The sequence below is a fragment of the Oncorhynchus tshawytscha genome, linkage group LG29 (assembly GCF_018296145.1).
Source record: "Oncorhynchus tshawytscha isolate Ot180627B linkage group LG29, Otsh_v2.0, whole genome shotgun sequence".
Lineage (NCBI taxonomy): Eukaryota > Metazoa > Chordata > Actinopteri > Salmoniformes > Salmonidae > Oncorhynchus > Oncorhynchus tshawytscha.
Window position 1 is genome coordinate 22168229 of NC_056457.1, and position 22718 is coordinate 22190946.

Sequence of the window (22718 nt, forward strand, 5' to 3'; positions counted from 1 at the left end):
TCATAGAGAAAGAGACGTCTTTTCCCTAGCGGTGGGATTTAAAGCTTTAGATCTTCCCGTAAATCTCAATAAAAAATCGTACTCGAGTCAGCCAGGAACATATAGTACAGTTTGCGTCACAGATTTTGAAGTCTGGTATATCACCATCTTTTGCTCTCGCTGCTATACACAAGTAAAACCAAGAAAAACACTACAGGAAATGCACTCTTTGTCTGGCTTTATTTTTGAATGATTTGAACCAATGGCCATTAGGCATTTATTCCCATGTTCACCATCCCCTTAACAGAGGTAACGATTATAGATCAAAGTGGACTCTCCCTCTGGGCCCTGTAGTGTAATTGACTGTTAGGCTGCTGTTTTTTGCCTCCACTGTGCTTTTTGTATACTCTAAAGTAACAACAAACACTGCACGTATTGTATGTACTTAAGAAGCACTGGCTATCATTATGAATATGAGCTTGTGGAATATGAGCTTGCTGGATTCATGGACAGACTTATCAGTCTCCTTTGTATAACCAGAATACACTTTCCATGATGTATGTTATCAACACTGACAGAAAGTCACTAAATTATCAATTATCAATACATCGTTGTAATCCTTGTTGTGATGACTTCCAGTGATTACAAGGCTATTACCAGTGCCAAAACGATCAATCGACACAGTATTTTGAGGTTGCATTGGTATTGATTAGTAGGCGACATCTCATCAGTCTTGAGCACTTTTTCCAGTTCATTTGGTTGGCAGCCATCTTGGCACTGGGGGGGAAATGATTAGGGTCTCCATTTGTTCCGGCAGGTTGGCATCGTCACTCAATTAATCTGTAACTTCCAAGGAATTGTGTTTAAACGGAGGCAAAGCCACAGGCATTCATCATCCTCTCCTCGTCCATTTGTCAACATCACTTGGGTTGAGGTTTGTATACAGGTTCCCCCACTGCAGGATGATGGGAATTGTGTTACGTTGCAAACACAGAGGCTGAACAGCACAGTATCAGTCATCAGCCAATAGGGGCATCTGGTTCAGATTGGGCATATTTTTTTTTTTTAGAGTTCACTGATTCGTCAATCCGTTTTGGCTTGATACATCATGCTGTCAGTGATAAATACAGTAGGAGCAGGCTGGTTGTGTAGTAGTGCTTGATCACTACGACACACTGAAGTGCCTTAGTAGTGCTTGTACTAATATTAACTTGTCTGTGGGAGTATGATTGTAAGTGTGTGCGTGTTTGTTTTGTGTATTGTGTACAAGTCTATACTATTCAGTGTTTGAGGATACTTTGTGTTCACTTGGAAAGGGATTCAATTGCTTTGCAATTGTTTAAGCAGGCAGGCGAAGAGTCTAAAAGTAGGCCCTCTGTTTGAAGGACATTGCGTTCCTCCCACTGTGCAGCAGTGTGCTTGTCATGTGGGTCTGACACTGCAGACACCCATTTGGGATTCCAGAGTAATTTACCTCACCAAAACAAAGTGCCCACACTTCATTAACAAAGTAGCCTGCACATACTAAAATATCTGCTAAGAACTAGAGGAGAATGGAAGGAAACGGGTATAATTAACATTTACAATGTTACAATACACAATGTGTATAAGTAACTCATTGATATACAGTATTTGGATATTGAATGCAATGTCTCTTCCCAGAAATGTTTCATTAACACAGGGCTGTAATAAATGACATTGGGTTTAATTTGTGGGAGAACCAAACATGGCCAAACGTGAACATTGTTGCTTTGTTTGAGAGCCCCTGAAGTGTAAGATAGTAAATCAACTTTATGTTAATAATACTTGTGTTGCATTGAAAGTAGTCATAGGTTTGTTTCAAGGTACCTTTTGAAAAAAGGATAGTTATTTTCTTACACTGGTGTTCGTGTCATATGCATGTTAGTTTGCAATTTCATAAAAACTGGCGCACTGGCATTTTCTAGCCCCAACGTTAGGTTCTGTAATTTACCTGTCTAACATCAGCACCCTTCTGCTCAGATGGGATGGGTGGAAATATTTGAGGAGTGTCCTTAAAAACATCATGATCCAACATCCTTATTTCAGGGAGGTCTGGCAGGGATATTTAAGACCAACTAAAAGCTGGTTTAAGAGGTAACACGGATGGTTATGTCATGAATGTTGACGGCAGAAAACGCAGCCTATCCAGCCGTGACACACACTGCCCATATGAGCATGGAACAAGATGTGCTTTTGGTGCCTGTATACTTCGTATTTATACAACAACAAAAATATCTAAAAGCAATATGCAACAGTTTCAACAATTTTACTGAGTTACATTTCATAGAAGGAAATCAGTCAATTGAAGTGAATTCATTAGGCCCTAATTTATGGATTTCACATGACTGAACAGGGGCGCAGCCATAGGTGGGCCTGAGAGGGCATAGGCCCACCCACTTGGGAGCTAGGCCCACCACTGGGGAGCCAGGCCCAGCCAATCAGAATTAGTTTTTCCCCAAAAAAGGGCTTTATTACAGACAGAAATACTCTTCAACATTTCTGGAATCTTTTATTTCAGCTCATGAAACATGGGACCAACACTTTACATGGTGCGTTAAGATTTTTGTTCATTTGATTAAAAAACAAGCATAGCCTCCCCTCCTCTCAATGAAGGCTGTTTTCCTTTTGTCATGCCCAATGTGATCAAGTAGCCTAGTCAAGACTGTTGATAAAATGTTTGGCTCGTGAGACCTCTTGGAAATCAATCTTATTCACCAAAGCTTTATTAAAAGATCAAGTTTGTGAGGGACAAAACAGTGAGCTGACATTCCCTTTTTATCTATGCATTGTAGGAAGGCCCACATTATTTTAGCCATGCAGGTCCCGTTTTGGACGTGTGTAAAACCACCTCCATGATTTAGGCTACATGTGTCCACGCTAGGGATGTTATCGGTTAACCATTAATTGGTTAGTTGCTGAAAATACATTTGACCAATCATGCTTATCAGTCTATTGGTTAATTTGCATCATTTGGTGGAATTAAATTGCAGAGTTTGAGGAGGGGAATAGCCTACCACCTGTCAGACAGCACCAGAGTAGCTCATCTGTAGGCTACTGGAGTGAAATCTGCTTTTGTAAGCCCAGCCATTGCACAACAAATAACAATTCTAAATGCAATCGTGTGTTAAAAACTTGTGGCCACGATTAAAAAGAGCTATTTTTATTAATCTCAACTCGTAATTAAAGAGCCCTTTACATTCAACATTCGGGGGCATAGGCCTGCCTACCATTGACTATCAGCGCATCACCCAACACTTTGCAATGCGAGCTTGAGGCAGTATAATTGTTTGAAACCTGAACGTTTTACTTTACCTCAAATAATGAAACATGTCTTTCCTTCCTTCAAAGTAGCCCTGCGAAAATCCATCCGTTTATAAAGACTTCCTCGTGCCATTAAAAGGCATTTCTCTCCTGTTCTTTTGGTTTTCATATCAACTTTCTTTCATAATCCAGAAGCCAAAGGCATAATCCTAGTCATATTAGCAACCACCGTAGTAGTTGCTATTAGATTCCCCCTCTTTCTAAATTTCTAACGGAGATTTTCATCTCTGTCACAACTGCTCGCATTAGGTTGTCTGTTTTAGAACGGCATTTTCCGAATATTGCATTTTGACAAATGTTTGAATATGACGTTTTATTAGCTACTTCATTACAGGAGTTGCTTGTTCAATAATACACTGTAACCTTTTGACTGTAAGACGATAGGCTTGCTATTGTTGCATGTTTCAATTAAGCTCTTAATTAATGAAACATTTCCGGTCCTTGTATGCATGCATAGTATTAGAGAGTAAGATGCAAAGCGAGATGTTTCACTCTCGCCAAAATCTGTCCAAAATAAGCCCAATATGTTTTCTATGGGCTTATTTTGGACCTAAGCTGCCTTATCGCCTTGGGACAACTCCCATTGTTAAGGCGGAAACATAATCATCTTGTCATTATATACAGATCTCTGAAAGTATTTTCTGTTTGTCATGTCATTTTACTGTTTGGAGGGAAAAAAAGGTTGATGGTTAATGAGGGTCAGTTAGTTGGCAGCAAAACGTACAGAAATGTGCATCCCTAGTCCATGCCTATCCTGAAACAAGAGATGAGAACCTCGGTGAATACCGGTGAACCTCATATTTCAAATTGATTTTCCTGTAACAATTGTTTGTTTTCGTTTTCATATTTTTAAAACCCAAGCACCATGTAGGCTAACCTTAGGCCTACTATAACGAAGGCTGGTTCAACAGCAATGCCTCAATGTTTTTTTTATCCTGATGATTTTATGATATCATTCAAACGATTTACATGTATTTATTGTTGTTGAATAAAACAAACAGATTGCTTGTTTTTCATTTAATTTGATCAAAACCAAACTTATTAGAATGATTCACTGTCCTGGTTTTGTGTCGAGAACGTCTGTGGCACACAGGCAATATGGAGAAATGTGAATGTGATGTGTAATGTGGTTCCAATATGTACATAGAACATTATATTTGGGAGCAGTATGATGGTGAGTGGACATTCTCTCTTTCTTTTTATATTGGATCTTTGTCCAGCTACTGGGAAAGATGTGCGTAAAACCCTCCATAGTCTGTGTTTTAATATTATATGCCCACTGGAAGCAATTTGGTTGTTGTTTTGTTTAGAATTTGATTATAATTCTTTGCTCTCTTTTTAGTGAATTTAATATTGCTTATAGACAACATTTGGCATGTCCATGCTCAGCCATAATGCAATTTATAGTAGCCCCTTTATCAGTGTGAATGCTATTTATATATGTCAACATTGAAGCTATGCAATTACTTACAACAGTGGAACAACAGGTTCAAGTGAACATATTTAGCCAAGATGGGATAGGTATACATTTTGTTATTTTGTTTCTGTAAGCTGTTTAACATACTATATCAGACTAAAATTGAAGTTGTTTCCAAGGCAATACATAAAACACTGTAAATACACAACTTGAAGCAACCACATACAGTATTTAGCCATGGAGCACGTTCCGATTGGCCAGTGAGGGATCAAGCCTTGACACACTTACAACTTGTTTATTAATCAAAACCCAGCTCTTTCACGCCAACGCCAGCAACTGCACTGATAATTGTACTTGTGAAAATAGCAAAAATATTTGACACCGCCTGACTCAACAGTATTCTACCGCCCAGTGATTAGATTGACCATTGCGTTAAGTTTGTTAAAAATAGAGCCCTTAGTGTAGCTCATTTGAATTTGTCTTCAAATGTCTGAAGTGTAATTTTTTTTGTAGGCTACAGTAATATCATGAAGTGTGTCTATAAAAAGTATTTGCATGCCGTAATTATGACACAACAGAACAGAGGTTATGTAAAATCATGACCGCTGATAACAACTGACATTTCTAGTCATGATAATTGCATTTAAGTTGCCTTGTGCTCAATATCTTAGACACTTCTGTCAGGATTTTTTATTTGATTTCAATGCTGTTACTGAGAGACTTTAAATTCAATGAAGAACATTTTGGTTGGATACACTGCTTCCCCTAGCACCAATTTAGACTTGTTTTCTCATGTTCTGTTCCGCTGAAGCTCTCTCCGCTGCATACATTAGCCCTTAAGAGATACAGTATATTAAAAGATACTTACAGTATACATGGTTCAACTATCTATTTTCTAACCGAGCAACCTGGATGCCTCAATTTCAAGAATTGTTTAGCATATCTACCCTTTCAAGCCATCTGGGATGCTGCAATCACCTATGGCAATGAATCTTCTACAGCTTTACACTTTCTGTCTAATGGTGCAGATCTCACTCTTAAAGCTAGAAAACCCTGTATTTAGAAGAGTTGAACAGCCTTGGCAGCAACTAATGGGGATCCATAATAAATACAAAGACAAATAGATATTAAAAACGTATTGCATACAATTATGTGCAGTGGTGACCTGTCATTCAGGGCAGGTGGAGCAGAACCCCACCTGTTTTGTGCCCCACCTGTTTAGCATGTTATTTTGGCATTAATACGTGTCCCATATCTGTTTGCAAACAATGTAAAAAAATAAATAATTGAGTTAATAAAGCCGCATAAAAACATGGCCTCTTGCTTTCTTGAGTAAGACAGGTTCACAGTGCAGGTGTTTCAGCATAGCTCAGTGCTTTCCATGGTGGTGGGTCAGCCAGCGGAAATTACGGAGCGTCGGGGTTCGTCATGTTCTGTAGTTGCGCCGTGATTGGCTCAGTGTTCTGTCACTCATGGGGACACTATACCAGTGCAAAATCTACGGGGAGAGCTCGAAAATTCAAGCCCCTAGGGTGCTGCCATAGATTTACATTAGAAGTGCCCATCCAAGAAGGCTCAAGGTTATTGGCAACAGATAAAATTGTCAGATCACGTTATATCTAATGTAGCTTTGATTGGACTGATCATGTCAACATCATACTTTCAAAATCTTAGCTAGCAAGCTAGACAAGCAGTCATCTTCATGAATTAAGTCGACAAACTACTGGCAAATCCTTTCAAATTAAGAAAAATTATAGATAAAACGTATCGGTGCTTATCGGCCATTGGACATGGGCCAGAAAAGTTTGAATACATTGGCTATGCTAATCCAGCATGACTTCTGCCACATTCAAAACAACTGGGAAATCTCAGACTTCAGTGAGTTCAAGACAACTGGGAACTCTGAAAAAACCAGCTCTGACTGGGAAAATAAGTTTTGAACGGTCATCCAACTCAGCATTCCAAGTTTCTTGAGCTCTGACCTGAAGATCACTGAAGTCATGATTCAACCTTGTTTTTCCCCCCAGAGTTCCCAGTTGTCTTGAACTCACAGAGAATGCCAAAGTTTGATGGCAAAATTTGCCCACAAGAAGGACTGCTGTGCCACCTTCCTGTTCAAGTGAGTACAGCACAGCAAAGTGAGTCCAAAAATGTCGTGTATACTGTAGCAAAGAAAATAATACTAGGTGTATGTTGTGTAGTAAGCTGTTAGTAAGTAGCCCATGTGCCTCACCTAGGGCTGTGGCGGTCACAACATTTTGTCAGTCAGTGATTGTCAAGCAAATAGTTGTCTGTCTCACGGTAATTGACGTTAATTAACATAAACACATTTAACATGTCCTGGTTTCCACCACTGATGCAGACTTTTGGTACAGAAGAACAGAATAACATACTCTGAGTTGTCTTTATGTTAGTTCCTGACTATGCCAAATGGCTGTGGGCTACACTAGTTAATTTAGCAGACAAGATTTGCTTTGAATTTTTTAAAATTATTTTATCTTATGAAGAATACAATGAAACAAAGCTGAAGAAAATATAAAGGATATTTTCTCCAATCGATTTGAGGGAGTGCGCACATGCGGTTATTCTGTGTTGAGCGGTTAACAAAGAAACAGGTATTCCTATATGCTTAATTTACAGTTAATGTAACTTTAGTTGTTATAAATGTTGGGCTATATGTTTTGATTTTAAATACATTGTAAGGCTGCATGATGCGACTAATGATGATTTTTTAAAAGTTTCTTGAAACTTTTTGTGCAGGCTCTGTACACACTTTATCGGTATCTCATTCACAATTTGACAAGCACTTGATAATGCTTTGAATTTCATGGCTGCATCCCTTTTGTGTGGCCTTAATGTACCCTAAAAACATCAATGTCCTTTACGGCCCGTGGCCGTTGTGCCCTTGACCTGCAGTGCTGCGTTGTGCCCTTCTCTCTGAGTGCTGTGTGCTCTAAAGCACCTCTCACTCACATCAAATCAAATCAAATCAAATTTATTTATATAGCCCTTCGTACATCAGCTGATATCTCAAAGTGCTGTACAGAAACCCAGCCTAAAACCCCAAACAGCAAGCAATGCAGGTGTAGAAGCACGGTGGCTAGGAAAAACTCCCTAGAAAGGCCAAAACCTAGGAAGAAACCTAGAGAGGAACCAGGCTATGTGGGGTGGCCAGTCCTCTTCTGGCTGTGCCGGGTGGAGATTATAACAGAACATGGCCAAGATGTTCAAATGTTCATAAATGACCAGCATGGTCGAATAATAATAAGGCAGAACAGTTGAAACTGGAGCAGCAGCACAGTCAGGTGGAAGTTGAAACTGGAGCAGCAGCATGGCCAGGTGGACTGGGGACAGCAAGGAGTCATCATGTCAGGTAGTCCTGGGGCATGGTCCTAGGGCTCAGGTCAGTTGAAACTGGAACAGCAGCATGGCCAGGTGGACTGGGGACAGCAAGGAGTCATCATGTCAGGTAGTCCTGGAGCTCAGGTCCTAGGGCTCAGGTCCTCCGAGAGAGAGAAAGAAAGAGAGAAGGAGAGAATTAGAGAACGCACACTTAGATTCACACAGGACACCGAATAGGACAGGAGAAGTACTCCAGATATAACAAACTGACCCCAGCCCCCCGACACATAAACTACTGCAGCATAAATACTGGAGGCTGAGACAGGAGGGGTCAGGAGACACTGTGGCCCCATCCGAGGTCACCCCCGGACAGGGCCAAACAGGAAGGATATAACCCCACCCACTTTGCCAAAGCACAGCCCCCACACCACTCACATGGCTCTCCATCATGTGATCGGGTCTTTCTCACAGGCTTCAAGTGAAGACAGACACATCGGGGACGCAACTGCATGCGTACTTATTCAATTTTGAGGTGCATGTTGAAGATATTGGGAGAACTGTCCACCTATAATCTAAACTAGATGCCCTCAATCTCACACAAATTATAAAGGAACCTACCAGGTACAACCCTACCCAGTCATGTGAAAGCCATAAATTAGTGCCTAATGAATTTATTTAAATTTACTGATTCCCTTCTGTGAAGTGTACCTCAGTAAAATTGTTGAAACTGTTGCATATTGCTTTTATTTTTTGCATATAGCTTTTTTTTTTATAAATACGAAGTATACAGGCACCAAAAGCACATCTTGTTCCATGCTCATATGGGCAGTGTGTGTCATGGCTGGATAGGCTGCGTTTTCTGCCGTCAACATTCATGACATAACCATCCGAGTTACCTCTTAAACCAGCTTTTAGTTGGTCTTAAATATCCCTGCCAGCCCTTCCTGAAATAAGCACGTTAGATCATGTTTTTAAGGACACTCCTCAAACATTTCCACCCATCCCATCTGAGCAGAAGGGTGCTGATGTTAGACAGGTAAATTACAGAACCTGGTGTTGGGTCTAGAAATTGCCCGTGCATCAGTTTTTACGAAATTGCAAACTGACGTTTGACACTGACGCCAGATGTAGCGCTTGGTTCACCCAAACTTGACTGCTCTTGATAAAATTCCAGGAACCAATACACTCAGTCAGTTAGGAAAGCTAAGTTTAGCTTTTTCAAACAGAAGTTTGCATCCTGAGGCACTAATTCCAAAAAGTTTTGTGAAATTGTAAAGTTCATGGAGAATAAGAGCATCTCCTCCAGGCTGTCCACTGCACTGAGGGTAGGAAACATTGTCACCACCGATAAAATTACTATAATCAATAATTTCAAATAGCACTTTTCTACGGCTGGCCATGCTTTGCATCTGGCTACCCCTACCCCGGCAACATCCCAGCACCCCCCCGCTTCTCCTTCACCCAAATCCAGACAGCTGATGTTCTGAGTTTCAATGCAATGCAACACTCCTTCGGAGGCCTCCAACTGCTTTTAAATGCAAGTGAAACTAAGTGCATGCTCTTCAACTGATTGCTGCCCGTTACCTCCCGCCCGACTAGCATCACTACTCTGGTCAGTTCTGACTTAGAATATGTGGACAACTACAAATACCTACAGTTTACATACACCTTAGCCAAATACATTTAAACTCAGTTTTTCACAATTCCTGACATTTAATCCTAGTAAGAATTTCCTGTCTTTGGTCAGTTAGGATCACCACTTTATTTTAAGAATGTGAAATGTCAGAATAATAGTAGAGAGAATGATTTATTTCAGCTTTTATTTCTTTCATCACATTCCCAGTGGGTCAGAAGTTTACATACACTCAATTACTATTTGGTAGCATTACCTTTAAATTGTTTATCTTTGGTAAAATGATTCAGATAGCCTTCCACAAGCTTCCCACAATAAGTTGGGTGAATTTGTAGGCCTCCTTACTCACACACGCTTTTTCAGTTCTGCCCACAAATTTTCTATGGGATTGAGGTCAGGGCTTTGTGATGGCCACTCCAATACCTTGATTTTGTTGTCCTGAAGCCATTTTGCCACAACTCTGGAAGTATGCTGTTGGCCATTTAGAAGACCCATTTGTGACCAAGCTTTAACTTCCTGACTGATGTCTTGAGATGTTGCTTCAATATATCCACATAATCCAAACATAACGATGGTCATTATGGCCAAAGAGTTCTATTTTTGTTTCATCAGACCAGAGGACATTTCTCCAAAAAGTACGATCTTTGTCCCCATGTGCAGTTGCAAACCGTAGTCTGGCTTTTTTATGGCGGTTTTGGAGCAGTGGCCTCTTCCTTCCTGAGCGGCCCTTCAGGTTATGTCGATATAGGACTCGTTTTACTGTGGATGTAGATACTTTTGTACCTGTTTCCTCCAGCATCTTCACAAGGTCCTTTGCTGTTGTTCTGGGATTTATTTGCACTTTTTACACCAAAGTATGTTCATCTCTAGGAGACAGAATGAGTCTCCTTCCTGAGTGGTATGACGGCTGCGTGGTCCCATGGTGTTTATACTTGCGTACTTTCAGGCGTTTGGAAATTGCTCCCAAGGATGAACCAGACTTGTGGAGGTCTACAATTTCTTTTCTGAGGTCTTGGCTGATTTCTTTTGATTTTCCCATGATGTCAAGCAAAGAGGGACTGCGTTTGAAGGTAGGCCTTGAAATACATAGACAGGTACACCTCCAATTGACCATGAAAAACACATTTTCAACCAGGCAGGTGCGACACGAAAGTCAGAAACAGCAATATAAAAAATGCTTTACCTTTGATGATCTTCTTCTGTTGGCACTCCAAAGGTCCCAGTTACATCGCAAATGGTCCTTTTGTTCGATAATGTCCTTCTTTATATCCATAAAAACTCAGTTTAGCTGGCGCGCTTCAGTCAATATTTCACCCAGTTTCCCTCCATCAAAATGCATACAAAATGAATCCCAAACGTTACTAATAAACTTTTCCTAACAAGTCGAACAACGTTTATAATCAAACCTTAGGTACCCTAATACGTAAATAAACGATCAAATTTAAGACGGAGAATCATTATTGTCTCTACCCGAGAAAAATACAAAAGAACGCGCTCTCATTCACGTGCTTGGAAACACTACAGCCAAAATGGGAGTCACCTAGATAAACTACAATTTCTGGCTGCAATCTGGGAGGACTTGGCCTTATAATAAAAGTGACAGCCATTGAAAATAGTGGTAGGCTGAATTATTATTTTTTGGGGATGGTTTGTCCTCGGGGTTTCACCTGCCATATCAGTTCTGTTATACTCACAGACATAATTTTAACAGTTTTAGAAACATTATAATGTTTTCTATCCACATCTATTATATGCTTTTCTGGGCCTGAGTAACAGGCAGTTTACTTGGGGCACACTTTTCATCCGGACGTGAATATACTGCCCCCTACCCAAGAGAGGTTAAGCTACAGCTTTCAAAGCAGCTTACCAATCACAGTACCTGTACACAGCCAATTTGTAAATAGCCCCCCCAACTACCTCACCCCCATATTGTTTCTTTTCCTCTTGCTCTTTTGCACCCCAGTATCTCTATTATCTACTTGCACATCATTATCACACCCCAGTATCTCTATTATCTACTTGCACATCTGTCATTCCAGTGTTATTGCTAAATTGTAATTTTTTCACTTCCATGGCTTATTTTTTGCCTTACCTCACAACCCTTCTACATTTGCACACACTGTACATAGATTTTTCTATTGTGTTATTTATTGTGCGTTTGTTTGTGTCATACTCTGTGTTGTTGTTTTGTCACACTGCTTTGGTTTATCTTGGCCAGGTCGCAGTTGTAAATGAGAACTTGTTCTCAACTGGCCTACCTGGTTAGATAAAGGTGAAATAAAAAATAAATAAATAAAAATGTACTTTCGTCAGCCAGCAAGATGAGTTTGCCTAATGAACAGCAAAAGCACTAGCCTATGTCAATCTACTATCCCCCATAGTACAAAAGTTGACCTATTCTGTGTGAGAAATAAATATTACAGACTGTTACAGTAACCATATCAAAAATCAAATCAAAATGTATTTGTCACATGCGCCGAATACAGCAGGTGTAGACCTTACAGTGAAATGCTTACTTACAAGCGCTTAACCAGCAATGGAGTTTTAAGAAATATAAGTGTTAAGTAAATAAGTGTTAGGTAAATGGATAAGTTAAAAATAACATAGTTAAAGAGCAGCAGTGAAATAACAGTAGCGACACTATTTACCGGTGGGTACTAGTACAGAGTCAATGTGCGGGGGCACAGGTTAGTCGAGGTAATTGTGGTAATATGTACATGTAGATTACATGTAGGTAGAGTTAAAGTGACTGTGCATAGATAATATCCAGACAGTAGCAGCAGTGTAAAAAAGGGGGTGGATGGGGACGACGACGACAATGTAAATAGTTTGGGTAGCCATTTGATTAGCTGTTCAGGAGTCTTATGGCTTGGGGGTAAAAGCTGTTAAGAAGCCTTTTGGACCTAGACTTGCCATGCGGTAGCAGGGAGAATGCACACGAACCGCCGCAAGCTTTGAGTAAGAAATCATGAATGTATTTACGTGAAATGTCTGGGTTCGCCGGCGATCTCTCTTTCCTTCCATTCTCTCTTGAAGAAGCTTCTTTGAAGATAGGCTAGCCAGTCATATCGATGGTTTGAGCAGAGTAACAGGATGGTCCTACTTATATTCACTTTTGAAGATACTTTACATAGGACAGCTAATCAGCCGTACCAGTGATTGTCCGGGATGTGAGTTTATCGTCTCTACCTCGTGTTTAGAATCAAACCACTTTAAACGTGCAGCTGCAGCTTCACGTCTTTCTGGTCTAATGTGTTTTTTCTTAACACAGAATTCATACAGTTTGCTCAAAAGGGGAAGTTCCGACAGACGGACATGCTCTCTGACCTCACTCAGAGTGGTGATTACTCACTGTGCAAAGTTATTTAAAAAACTCTCTCTTACAGCTTCTCAAATCACATCCCACTCTTAACAAAAACACTTTCATAATTTTTCATATTACATGCACAACGCAGAGTATGGACACTTTGTATATGTAGTCGGTATACTTTCCAAGTTACAGTATTTCCTTTATAACATTTTTAATGACATCACAAAATAACTAACAACATTACATTAGTGTTCTATAGATCGCCTCTGACCATTCCCCAAGTTCTATGTTAGAAATATTGTTCCAGTATTCGTTGTTAGAATTTCAGCTGGAAAAGTCTATTGTAACAAAGAACATTCCGTTAGGTGGCCTAGTGGTTAGAGCATTGGGCCAGTAACTGAGAGGTTGCTAGATCAAATCCTGAGCTGACAAAGTAAAAATCTGTTGTTCTACCCCTTAACAAGGCCGTTTACCCACTGTTCCTAGGCCATCACTGTAAATATGAATTTGTTTTTAACTGACTTGCCTAGCTAAACAAAAGTTAAATAAAAATAAATAAAAAATCCTTTGGTGAATCTTGAAAGCTCAAGTCTGGATCTTCTCCCTTGATTTTCAACAGAGCGTGAGTTGTTAACTCCCACTAGTCCCCCCCTTCTATGGTGAGAGGGGGTCTGATTGAAGTTATTCATTGCAAACCTGATCTGACCTATTTGGTTTCTCATGGACAGTCATGACAATAGCCTATAGAAATGTTGCGTAACATGAGCTCATGGGCTGTCATGAAGTGTTTGATTAGATTTTAATTTACATTTGCATTGATGTCAGAGTGTTTTAGAGAGACAATAGAGTGCTGAGTACCAATTTTGGTATTCTACTAATGACCATCAGCAGCAACAGAGAAGCCTAATTACCGTGACTAAATGAGCACGTGGAATTTGACTGCCTTCATGACTCGTGACCCCCGGTGTGGTGGTAATATGGCACCGCAACAGTCCTATCCTCACCCTAATAATTTGGTCCCTTTCCCCCTCATAACTTAGCCTACTGTTCTGACTTTCTGGTGCACAGGAAGCCTATAGCCTGTTTTAGAGAAATGTAATCATTCAAATCAAATCAAAATCAAATCAAATTTATTTATATAGCCCTTCGTACATCAGCTGATATCTCAAAGTGCTGTACTGAAACCCAGCCTAAAACCCCAAACAGCAAGCAATGCAGGTGTAGAAGCACGGTGGCTAGGAAAAACTCCCTAGAAAGGCCAAAACCTAGGAAGAAACCTAGAGAGGAACCAGGCTATGTGGGGTGGCCAGTCCTCTTCTGGCTGTGCCGGGTGGAGATTATAACAGAACATGGCCAAGATGTTCAAATGTTCATAAAGGATCAGCATGTTCGAATAATAAGAAGGCAGAACAGTTGAAACTGGAGCAGCAGCACGGCCAGGTGGACTGGGGACAGCAAGGAGTCATCATGTCAGGTAATCCTGGGGCATGGTCCTAGGGCTCAGGTCCTCCAAGAGAGAGAAGGAGAGAATTAGAGAACGCACACTTAGATTCACACAGGACACCGAATAGGACAGGAGAAGTACTCCAGATATAACAAACTGACCCTAGCCCCCCGACACATAAACTACTGCAGCATAAATACCGGAGGCTGAGACAGGAGGGGTCAGGAGACACTGTGGACCCATCCGAGGACACCCCCGGACAGGGCCAAACAGGAAGGATATAACCCCATCCACTTTGCCAAAGCACAGCCCCCACACCACTAGAGGGATATCTTCAACCACCAACTTACCATCCTGAGACAGGGCCGAGTATAGCCCACAAAGATCTCCGCCATGGCACAACCCAAAGGGGGGCGCCAACCCAGACAGGATGACCACATCAGTGAATCAACCCACTCAGGTGACGCACCCCTTCCAGGGACGGCATGAGAGAGCCCCAGTAAGCCAGTGACTCAGCCCCTGTAATAGGGTTAGAGGCAGAGAATCCCAGTGGAAAGAGGGGAACCGGCCAGGCAGAGACAGCAAGGGCGGTTCGTTGCTCCAGAGCCTTTCCGTTCACCATCCCACTCCTAGGCCAGACTACACTCAATCATATGACCCACTGAAGAGATGAGTCTTCAGTAAAGACTTAAAGGTTGAGACCGAGTTTGCGTCTCTGACATGGGTAGGCAGACCGTTCCATAAAAATTGAGCTCTATAGGAGAAAGCCCTGCCTCCAGCTGTTTGCTTAAAAATTCTAGGGACAATTAGGAGGCCTGCGTCTTGTGACCGTAGCGTACGTGTAGGTATGTACGGCAGGACCAAATCAGAGAGATAGGTAGGAGCAAGCCCATGTAATGCTTTGTAGGTTAGCAGTAAAACCTTGAAATCAGCCCTTGCTTTGACAGGAAGCCAGTGTAGAGAGGCTAGCACTGGAGTAATATGATCAAATTTTTTGGTTCTAGTCAGGATTCTAGCAGCCGTATTTAGCACCAACTGAAGTTTATTTAGTGCTTTATCCGGGTAGCCGGAAAGTAGAGCATCGCAGTAGTCTAACCTAGAAGTGACAAAAGCATGGATTAATTTTTCTGCATCATTTTTGGACAGAAAGTTTCTGATTTTTGCAATGTTACGTAGATGGAAAAAAGCTGTCCTTGAAATGGTCCTGATATGTTCTTCAAAAGAGAGATCAGGGTCCAGAGTAATGCCGAGGTCCTTCACAGTTTTATTTGAGACGACTGTACAACCATTAAGATTAATTGTCAGATTCAACAGAAGATCTCTTTGTTTCTTGGGACCTAGAACAAGCATCTCTGTTTTGTCCGAGTTTAAAAGTAGAAAGTTTGCAGCCATCCACTTCCTTATGTCTGAAACACATGCTTCTAGCAAGGGCAATTTTGGGGCTTCACCATGTTTCATTGAAATGTACAGCTGTGTGTCATCCACATAGCAGTGAAAGTTAACATTATGTTTTCGAATAACATCCCCAAGAGGTAAAATATATAGTGAAAACAATAGTGGTCCTATAACGGAACCTTGAGGAACACCGAAATTTACAGTTGATTTGTCAGAGGACAAACCATTCACAGAGACAAACTGATATCTTTCCGACAGATAAGATCTAAACCAGGCCAGAACTTGTCCGTGTAGACCAATTTGGCTTTCCAATCTCTCCAAAAGAATGTGGTGATCGATGGTATCAAAAGCAGCACTAAGGTCTAGGAGCACGAGGACAGATGCAGAGCCTCGGTCCGATGCCATTAAAATGTCATTTACCACCTTCACAAGTGCCGTCTCAGTGCTATGATGGGGTCTAAAACCAGACTGAAGCATTTCGTATAAATTGTTTGTCTTCAGGAAGGCAGTAACAGCCTTTTCTAAAATTTGAGAGGAATGGAAGATTCGATATCGGCCGATAGTTTTTTATATTTTCTGGATCAAGGTTTGGCTTTTTCAAGAGAGGCTTTATTACTGCCACTTTTAGTGAGTTTGGTACACATCCGGTGGATAGAGAGCCGTTTATTATGTTCAACATAGGAGGGCCAAGCACAGGAAGCAGCTCTTTCAGTAGTTTAGTTGGAATAGGGTCCAGTATGCAGCTTGAAGGTTTAGAGGCCATGATTATTTTCATCATTGTGTCAAGAGATATAGTACTAAAACACTTGAGTGTCTCCCTTGATCCTAGGTCCTGGCAGAGTTGTGCAGACTCAGGACAACTGAGCTTCGAAGGAATACGCAGATTTAAAGAGGAGTCCGTAATTTGCTTTCTAATAATCATAATCTTTTCCTCAAAGAAGTTCATGAATTTATCACTGCTAAAGTGAAAGTCATCCTCTCTTGGGGAATGCTGCTTTTTAGTTAGCTTTGCGACAGTATCAAAAAGGAATTTCGGATTGTTCTTATTTTCCTCAATTAAGTTTGAAAGATAGGATGATCGAGCAGCAGTAAGGGCTCTTCGGTACTGCACGGTACTGTCTTTCCAAGCTAGTCGGAAGACTTCCAGTTTGGTGTGGCGCCATTTCCGTTCCAATTTTCTGGAAGCTTGCTTCAGAGCTCGGGTATTTTCTGTGTACCAGGGAGCTAGTTTCTTATGAGAAATGTTTTCAGTTTTTAGGGGTGCAACTGCATCTAGGGGATTGCGCAAGGTTAAATTGAGTTCCTCAGTTAGGTGGTTGAATATTGTATTTAATCATTGAATATTGTAAGCTTTAATTGTCTGCTTATATGCCACCTTTATTTATCCTACGGTTCTGACTTGGTGTACAGGAAGAATACTGTAAGAATGGCCCATGTTCTGAATTCTGTCGCTCTACATTTCACAAGTGACTACGTCTGTCCTAGCTCGCTCATTAAAGTCTTAATCTAAATTACGGATCGCCTCTTATCTGCTCATTGTTTCATTATGCCATAGTTTGTTCATCTCAATTGTCAGTAGAAACCACATTTGTTTAAGCAGGCCAGCCATATCAGCTTTGTTTTAAAAAAAGGCAGTAAATGAGCCTGAATGTTCTGAAAAGAAAGCTCTGCTGTTGGGACAACTTTTATTTAGGCCCTAACAGTTTGTGGGTACTGTTTTTCACCATTATAAGTGCAATTATTTTTTTTATACCTTCATTTAACTAGGCAAGTCAGTTAAGAACAAATTCTTATTTTCAAAGATGGCCTAGGAACAGTGGGTTAACTGCCTGTTCAGGGGCAGAACGACAGACTTGTACCTTGTCAGCTCAGGGGTTTGAACTTGCAACCTTCCGGTTACTAGTCCAACACTCTAACCACTAGGCTACCCTGCCTAATGGATTGTTCAGTGTTGTGTTGTGTAGTGGCGTTGCAGGCATGCATCTAAAAACTTTTTGGGGAGTTTGCAGCACCAAGATTTACATGCTAATATCGCCACTGATTATGTGAGTGTGTGAGTGGAGAGAGGCCATACGGACACGCCTGGTGCCCAAATTTATGACGTTTGTTGCGCAGCGAGAGTTCAGTCGAGACAAACGGATATGATTCAGTCAGTTGTCCGGATGAGCCGTTCCCATCTAGTTTGTGCTTGGGAAACTTCCGGGAGAATTTAAAACTTGTCTGCTGAAATTTGGACTTGAGTGTTCAGAATCATTCCATTTTAATCTGAGTAATTGTTATTTTCCTATTATTTTTTACAAAAATTTAACGTTAGTCGTTTTTGGTGAAAATCACTACAATAATTGTGCTTTAACTGTCACCCTGGCCTAATATTGGCTACACTATCTAGCTACTTCCCTCTCCTTACTGTGGCAAGTAGGAGCGTGTTATTGTGTTGCAGTGAAAACACTCCCCATATATTAACTGCATTATCTATACTGAACAAAAATATAAACGCAACATGCAACAATTTCATATCAGGAAATCAGTTAATTGAAATACATTCTATGGATTTCACATGACTGGGAATACAGATAGGCATCTGTGGGTCACATATACCTTTAAAAGAAAATAGGGGGTGTGGATCAGAAAACCAGTCCGTATCTGGTGTGAACACCATTTTCCTCAAGCAGCGCGACACATCCCCTTCGCATGGAGTTGATCAGGCTCTTGATTCTGGGCTGTTGAATGTTGTCCCACTCCTCTTCAATGGCTGTGGGAAGTTGCTGGATATTGGCGGGAACTGGAACACTTTGTCGTACACTTCGATCCAGAGCATCCCAAACATGCGTAATGGGTGACATGTCTGGTGAGTATGCAGGCCATGGTAAACCTGGGACATTTTCAGCTTCCAGGAATTGTGTACAGATCCTTGCGACATGCATTATAATGCTGAAATATGAGGTGATGGCGGCAGATGAATGGTACGACAATGGGCCTCAGGATCTCGTCACAGTATCTCTGTGCATTCAAATTGCCATCAATAAAATGCAATTTGTTGTCTGTAGCTTATGCCTGACCATAACATAACCCCAATGCCACAATGGGACACTCTGTTCACAACGATGACATCAGCAAACCACTTGCACACATGACGCCATACACGTGGTCTGCGGTTGTGAGGCCAGTTGGACATACTGCCAAATTCTCTGAAATGACGTTGGATGCTGCTTATGGTAGAGCGATGAACATTAAATTATCTGGCAACAGCTTTGGTTGACATTCCTGCAGTCAGCATGCCAATTGCAAGCTCCCTCAACTTGAGACATCTGTGGCATTGTGTTGTGTGACAAAACTGCAAATTTTTAGAGTGGCCTTTTATAGTCCCCAGCACAAGGTGTGCCTGTGAAATGATCATGCTGTTTAATCAGCTTCTTGATATCAAACACCTGGAGAAAGGAGAAATGCTCACAAACAGGGATATATTTGTGCACATAATGTGAGAGCAATAAGCTTTTTGTGAGTATGGAACATTTCTGGGATCTTTTATTTCAGCTTATGAAACATGGGATCAACACTTTACATGTTGCATATTTTTGTTCAGTGTAGCATCTTTCCTCTCCTTACTGCGGCAAGCAGGAGCGAAGGACACTGTGCTCTGTGTTGTTGTGTTGCAGCGCAAACTCTCCCCATTGAGCAGTGGATTGTATCATGGTGACATCCAGATGGTTACTTCCAATATTACAAGTTATTTCTCATGTATTCTGCTATCCTACTCTAAATAAAATCAAGTGGGATGGAACAAATTGGAAATGTTGACCAAATCCAGATGGTGGCCAATACTAAAAGGTATTTCTCCCTTGCCCATCGAAATAAACATCACTTTATTTTAACTAGCGCTGTGCTGCTGTTGTAGCCAGCTAGCCAGTATAGACTGGCTGGGAAAGACTTGTCAGGACAACTGACTGAACCGAATCCATTTGTCTCCACACTCGACTCTCAGCTGCGAGACATACGTCATCAATTTGGACACCAAGCGTGTCTGTATAACCTCTCCCATTTGAGTGCAATTCTGCATGCATAGGCGGACAGCGCCGTGGTGCTGAAATGGTTTGAGCTCTAGAGACTGGGCAGCCAACCCAACACTGTCATTAAAGCCCCACTACATAGGCTGTCAATGTGAGCTGTTCCATTCCAATACATGATATACATATTTTCATTGATAGCTTTGTCCATTTTTATTTTACTCTCATTAGTATTGGAGCCAAATGGGAAGATAACTGGTATGATTGTAGTGCCTAAATTACATCTACAGTGATGATCAATTATGTGTGTGTGTGTGTGTGTGTGTGTGTGTGTGTGTGTGTGTGTGTGTGTGTGTGTGTGTGTGTGTCGTAGTGGTGGTGTGCGTGAAAATATGATAGGTGTGAAGAGGTGGGGGACAAGCATTGCTCTTCGCCTCCCCCATCACAGTCGCCCGTTGGTGGTTGCCAGGCATTTATCAAAGTGGTGCGGTCGGTGAAAATTGCAGTAGCTGTCTTTGCCTCAGCCCTTATCTCTACTTCTCTCCCTCCCTCTTTCTCCCAGCTACAACTAAGCATCATCTGTGTTCTCTCAGATTAAGACTTGCTTTTATGCTGGGATTTTTTCCCAGACTTCTTATTGCTTACCTCAAGCTCTCTCTCTCAACTTCAACCCTCACGACTGAAATTTTATGTATTTTTCCCTTCGTGGTACTTTGCTGGTTCCGGTCACCTCTAAAAGGCACCTGTGATTGTGTTGTAGTGTAGCAGCTGTTTGATCTGACTGTAGGGGAACATGACTACGGTGAAGGAGGTACAGAAAACATCTCAACAACAAGAGCAGGTAATGATGCGCTTTCTTTCATTCAACCGATGTTATTAGCCTAGGCGATTCCCTATACTGAAATTGTAGTCTATATTAATGAGATTTTTAAAATGTTGTGTGAAGCCTGCAATTATTTACTGTAACGCCACAAGTAGCATTTTCTCACATCATTTTGTGTACCCCTCCCCTTCATTTAAAATATTTGGGATTGTTGTAGCCTATGCAGTGTGCTGCAAGACAACCGGCTCTCACACCAGTCAGTCACTCTTCTCTGTAATTCAAGGTGATTGCTTTCAGCGTCACTACCCCCACCTTAGTCTACTCCATTTAGCCTCCTTCAAATCGATTATCACCATCACGGACATGTATTAAGTAGCTGTTATGGGTGATGAAAATTATTTCCTGCACTTTGCAGTGCTCAGTCAGTCATGGAGCGTCCCCCCCCCCTGTCCGCAGCACGTTGATAGCCCCTTGACATGGCCAGTGCACGCGACCTGAGCATTTAGATTCACTACATTACCAAAAGTATGTGGACACCTGCTCGTCGAACATCTCATTCCAAAACCATGGGCATTAATATGGAGTTGGTCCCCCCTTTGCTGCTATAACAGCCTCCACTCTTCTGGGAAGGCTTTCTACTAGAATATTGCTGTGGGGACTTGCTTCCATTCAACCACAAGCATTGGTGAGGTCGGGCACTGATTAGGTGATTAGATCTGGCTCGCAGTCGGTGTTCCAATTCATCCCAAAGGTGTTCGATGGGGTTGAAGTCAGGGCTCTGTGCAGGCCAGTCAAGTTCTTCCTTAAACTGCCACAAAGTTGGAAGCACAGAATCATCTAGAATGCCATTGTATGCTGTAGCGTAAAGATTTCCCTTCACTGGAACTAAGGGGCCTAGTCCGAACCATGAAAAACAGCCCCAGACTATTATTCCTCCTCCACCAAACTTTACAGTTGGCACCTTGCATTGGGGGAGGTAGCGTTCTCCTGGCATCTGCCAATCCCAGATTCGTCTGTCAGACTGCCGAAGCATGATTCACCACTCCAGAGAACGCGTTTCCACTGCTCCAGAGTCCAATGGCGGCGAGCATTACACCACTCCAGCTCATGCTTGGCATTGCGCATGGTAATCTTAGGCTTAGGATCTGAAGCTCCCGACTAACAGTTCTTGTGCTGACATTGCTTCCGGAGTTGCTTCCAGAGGCTATTTGGAACTCCATAGTGAGTTTTGCAACCGAAGACAGACCATTTTTACACACGTGCATCAGCACTCGGCGGTCCTATTCTTGGAGCTTGTGTGCCTTAGCACTTCATGGCAAAGTGGTAAGGCACTTGTTTGTTGCTCCTAGACGTTTCCACTGCACAACAACAGCACTTACAGTTTACCGGGCAGCTTTAACAGGGCAGAAAGTTGATGAACTGACTTTTTTGAAAGGTGACATCCTATGACAGTGCCACGTTAAAAATCACTGAACTCTTCAGTAAGGCCTTTCTACTGCCAATGTTTCTCTATGGAGATTGCATGGCTGTGCTCGATTTTATATACCTGCCAGCAATGCGTGTGGCTGAATTAGCCAAATCCACTAATTTGAAGGGTTGTCCACATACTTTTGTACATATAGTGTATGACAGAATAGGTGGGACATTTTCAGGTAAAATAGGATGTAGCCTACTGCACACAGTTGTCCTTTCCAGTCGTCTGAGAAGCCTCACCAACAGAAACAATACAAATCATTATCTGTAGGCCTAAGGCATTGTTTAAAAATGTTGCCTACTTCAATAGCCGGGCTATCATTTATGTTTGCCAAACAACGTTTTTACATGGCTCAACATGGTACTTTACTGAAAAGAACAACAAAGCATTCATTGTTTTGATTATGGATATGTAGGCGGGGGACATTATTTTATGATGGTTATATTTATCTATATGTGTCATTTCTTAATTACATAGATTACAGTAGGCTACCCAGCATTCAAGTGGTGCAAAATTGCTCATGTGACATTTTATTTGTGAATTCTATATCTCAAG

General features: G+C 41.5%; 1 protein-coding gene across 5 annotated transcripts in view; it reads left to right on the top strand.

The window, feature by feature from the left end:
• LOC112227747 (dipeptidyl aminopeptidase-like protein 6) overlaps positions 1–22718 on the top strand; it is a 356992-nt gene that overhangs the window by 213338 nt on the left and 120936 nt on the right. The window contains exon 1 of one of the 5 annotated variants that reach the window (XM_042308489.1): positions 20286–20707. The exons of the other annotated variants lie outside the window; for them this stretch is intronic. Within the exon in view, the coding sequence (XP_042164423.1) occupies positions 20660–20707 (48 nt within the window). The 5' untranslated portion in view covers positions 20286–20659. Of the gene's footprint in view, positions 1–20285; positions 20708–22718 lie in introns of those variants that run through there. 5 annotated transcript variants of the gene reach the window in all.